At 38.3% G+C, this 5,000-nt stretch overlaps 1 protein-coding gene across 1 annotated transcript in view; it reads left to right on the forward strand.

The window, feature by feature from the left end:
• Positions 1-5,000, forward strand: part of SPTAN1 (spectrin alpha, non-erythrocytic 1) — a 189,149-nt gene that overhangs the window by 18,776 nt on the left and 165,373 nt on the right. Inside the window, 1 exon segment of the mRNA XM_081846710.1 lies at positions 2,586-2,726. Coding sequence (XP_081702836.1) covers positions 2,586-2,726 — 141 coding nt within the window.

Here is a 5,000-nt window from a genome sequence, read left to right on the forward strand (position 1 = left end):
TTCCTCTTTTCTGTCCTCTTTTTTCCTCTCGCTTTTCCTCATTTCCTCTCATTTCCCCTCACTTCCTCTTATTTGCACTCTCACTTCCTTTCCTTTGCCCTCTCATTTCCCCTCATTTCCTTTCGTTTGACATCTCACTTCCTGTCCTTTGCCCTCTCATTTCCTCTCGCCTCCCCCACTGCCCTTCATTTGCCCTCTCGTTTTCCCTCACTTCCTCTCGTTTCCCCTCTCATTTCCTCATTTCCCCTCACTTCCTCTCGTTTCCCCGCCCAACTTCCTCTCGATTGACAGACCGCTTTGATTTCCAACCAGCCAATGTGCATGCTCCCTTGATTCACTGATTGATTGATCAATTGATTGATTGACGGCCGCCATTTCCTCCCTTCCAGACCCGGATGCAGGAACTCCACTGCCTGTGGGAACTTTTCCTGGAAAAGACCCGGGAAAAGGGGGTCAAACTCCTCCAGGCCCAGAAACTCATCCAATACCTTTCATTTGTCCTCTTTTCCTCTCATTTCCTCTCATTTACCCTCTTGTTTCCCCTCATTTCCTTTCATTTCTCCTCTTGTTTCCTTATTTACCCTCTCATTTCCTTTCCTTTGACCTCTCACTTCCTTTCATTTGTCCTCTCGCTTCCCCTTTCATTTTTCCCCTTTTCCTCTCATTTCCTTTCATTTGCCCTCTTTTCCCCCTCTCTTTTCCTCTTCTTTGCCCTCTCACTTCCTCTCGCTTCCCCTCATTTCCTATCATTTGCCCTGTCACTTCCTCTTCTTTGCCCTCTCACTTCCTTTCATTTGCCCTCTTTTTCCCTCTTTGTTTTCTCACTTCCTTTCATTTTTCCTCATTTCCTCTACTTTGCCCTCTCACTTCCTCTCGCTTCCCCTCCTTTCCTTTCCCCTCTCACTTCCTTCCATTTCCTTTTTCCCCTCTCTACTTCCGCTCGATTGATGGACGCCTTTGATTTCCAACCAGCCAATGTGCATGCTCCATTCATTGATTGATTGATTGACGGCCGCCATTTCCTCCCTTCCAGACTCGTATGCAGGAACTCCACTGCCTGTGGGAACTTTTCCTGGAAAAGACCCGGGAAAAGGGGGTCAAACTCCTCCAGGCCCAGAAACTCATCGAATACCTTTCATTTGCCCTCTCTTTTCCTCTTATTTACCCTCTTGTTTCCCCTCATTTCCTTTCATTTCTCCTCTTGTTTCCTCTTATTTACCCTCTCATTTCCTTTCCTTTGACCTCCCACTTCCTTTCATTTGTCCTCTCGCTTTCCCTTTCCTTTCATTTTTCCTCTTTTCCTCTCATTTCCTTTCATTTGCCCTCTTTCCCCCCTCTCTTTTCTTCTTCTTTGCTCTCTCACTTCCTTTCATTTTTCCTCTTCTCCTCTTCTTTGCCCTCTCACTTCCTCTCCTTTTCCTTTCACTTGCCCTCTTCTTTCCCCTCACTTCCTTTCATTTGTCCTCTCTTTTCCTCTCTTTTCCTCTCATTTCCTATTTGCCCTCCACTTCCTCTCACTTCCCCTCACCTCCTCTTTTTTCCTCTTTGTTTTCTCACTTCCTTTCATTTTTCCTCATTTCCTCTTCTTTGCCCTCTCACTTCTTTTCATTTGCCCTCCCTTTTCCTCTCATTTCCTCTTCTTTGCCCTCTCACTTCCTTTCATTTCCCTCTTTTTTCCTCTTTGTTTTCTCACTTCCTTTCATTTTTCCTCATTTCCTCCTCTTTGCCCTCTCACTTCCTCTCGCTTCCCCTCATTTCCTATCATTTCCCCTCTCACTTCCTCTTCTTTGCCCTCTCACTTCCTTTCATTTGCCCTCCCTTTTCCTCTCACTTCCTCTTCTTTGCCCTCTCACTTCCTTTCATGTACACCCCCCCACTTTTTTCCTCTTTGTTTCCTTTCCTTTGTCCTCTTGTTTGCACTCTCACGTCCTTTTCTTTGCCCTCTCCTTTTTCTTCCTTGATTGATCAATTGCTCAACTGATTGATTGTTCAATTGATTGATTGACGGCCGCCATTTCCTCCCTTCCAGACCCGGATGCAGGAACTCCGCCGCCTGTGGGAACTTTTCCTGGAAAAGACCCGGGAAAAGGGGGTCAAACTCCTCCAGGCCCAAAAACTCATCGAATACCTTTCATTTGCCCTCTCTTTTCCTCTCTTTTCCTCTTGTTTCCCCTCATTTCCTTTCATTTCCCTCTTTTTTCCTCTTTGTTTTCTCACTTCCTTTCATTTTTCCTCATTTCCTCCTCTTTGCCCTCTCGCTTCCCCTTTCCTTTCATTTTTCCTCTTTTCCTCTCATTTCCTTTCATTTGCCCTCTTTTCCCCCTCTCTTTTCTTCTTCTTTGCTTTCATTTGCCCTCTCACTTCCTTTCATTTGCCCTCCCTTTTCCTCTCACTTCCTCTTCTTTGCCCTCTCACTTCCTTTCATTTCCCCTCTTTTTTCCTCTTTGTTTCCTTTCCTTTGTCCTCTTGTTTGCACTCTCACGTCCTTTTTTTTGCCCTCTCCTTTTTCTTCCTTGATTGATCAGTTGCTTGACTGATTGCTCGATCGATTGATTGATTGACGGCCGCCATTTCCTCCCTTCCAGACCCGGATGCAGGAACTCCACCGCTTGTGGGAACTCCTCCTGGAAAAGACCCGGGAAAAGGGGGTCAAACTTCTCCAGGCCCAGAAACTGGTCCAATACTTGCGGGAATGTGAGGACGTCATGGACTGGATCAATGACAAGGTATTGGCGATCGATCGGTTGCCTCGATTGTAAGGAATTGATTTTAAAATGCTCTTATTATTTGTGTGTCTATGTGTGTGTGTGTGTATATATGTATTTATATATGTATATATGTGTTTGTGTGTGTGTGTGGATAAATTATGTGTGTGTGTTTGTGTATATGTGTGTGTGTGTGTGTACACACACACACACATATACACACACACAAACATATATATAAATATATATACACACACACAGACACATATATACACACACACAAACATATATACACACAAATATATAAATACACACACACATGCATGCACACGCATATATACACGCACAAACATTTATATACACACACATTTACACACATATACACACACACATATATATATGTACACACAAACATATATAAATACACACACATATGTAAACACACATATATAAACACACACATATGTACACACACACACACACATATATATATACACACACACACACACACATATATACACACACACAAAAACATATATATATATATATACATACACACACACACACACATATATATACATACACGCATATATACACACAAACACATTTACACACACACACACACACACATATATATATATACACACACACACAAACATTTATACACACGCATTTACACATATACACACACATATATGTATGTACACACAAACATATAAATACACACACATATGTAAACACACATATATAAACACACACATATGTACACACACACACATATACATACAAACAAAAACATATATATAAATACACACACACACACACATATATACATGCACGCATATATACACACAAACACATTTACACACACATATACACATACACACACACATATATAATATGCACACACACAAACATTTATACACACACACACATTTACACATATACACACACACATATATATATATGTACACATAAACATAAATACACACACATATGTAAACACACATATATAAAAACACACAATTTATACACACACATATGTACACACACATATACACACACACATATATATACACACACACAAACATATATATATATATACACACACACACATATATATACATGCATATATATACACACGAACACATTTACACACATATATACACACAAACACACACATATACACACACACACAAAAACATATGTATACACACACATATATATATACATGCACACGCATATATACACACACAAACACATTTACACATATATACACACACACAAACATATATATATACATGCACACATATACACAAACATATATACACACAAACATATATATATATACACACACACACACACACACACACACATTTATATACACACAAATATGTACAAACACACATAGATACACAAACACACACGCACACACACACCCGGGAAAAGGGGGTCAAACTTCTCCAGGCCCAGAAACTGGTCCAATACTTGAGGGAATGTGAGGACGTCACGGACTGGATCAATGACAAGGTATTGGCGATCGATTGCATTTGATTATAAGGAATTCATTTTAGATATATTATAATATAATATGACATGACATAACATGACATAACATAACATAACATAACATAACATAACAATATAATTATGTATATTATATAATAATATAATTATATTATATTATATCATATCATATCATAATATCATATCATATATCATATCATATATCATATCATATATCATATCATCATATTATATTATATTATATTATATTATATTATATTATATTATATTATATTATATTATATTATATTATTTTATATTATTTTATATTATTTTATATTATTATTATCATTGTCAAGATGATTGATTTGAGCTTTTTTAGGGTCTCAAAGATTGGCAGAGGGGGTGGGGAATGTTTACACACACACACAAACACATATATACATATAAATATGAACAAACATATATACACACACATGCATATATACACAAACATATCTATACACACACAAACACATATGTACACAAACATATATATTTACACATACACATTTATATACACACACACATATATACACATACACACTGTACACACACACACACATATATACATACACATATATGCACACGCATATATACACTCACAAACATATATATACACACACACAAACATATATATATATATATATACACACACACACACACACACACACACATATACACACATACATATAAACATATACGCGCACACGCACACATATAAACACACACATATAGACACATATATAC

The sequence above is a fragment of the Podarcis erhardii genome (genome assembly GCF_964252035.2).
Source record: "Podarcis erhardii genome assembly, chromosome: Z".
In the NCBI taxonomy this organism is placed as follows: domain Eukaryota; kingdom Metazoa; phylum Chordata; class Lepidosauria; order Squamata; family Lacertidae; genus Podarcis; species Podarcis erhardii.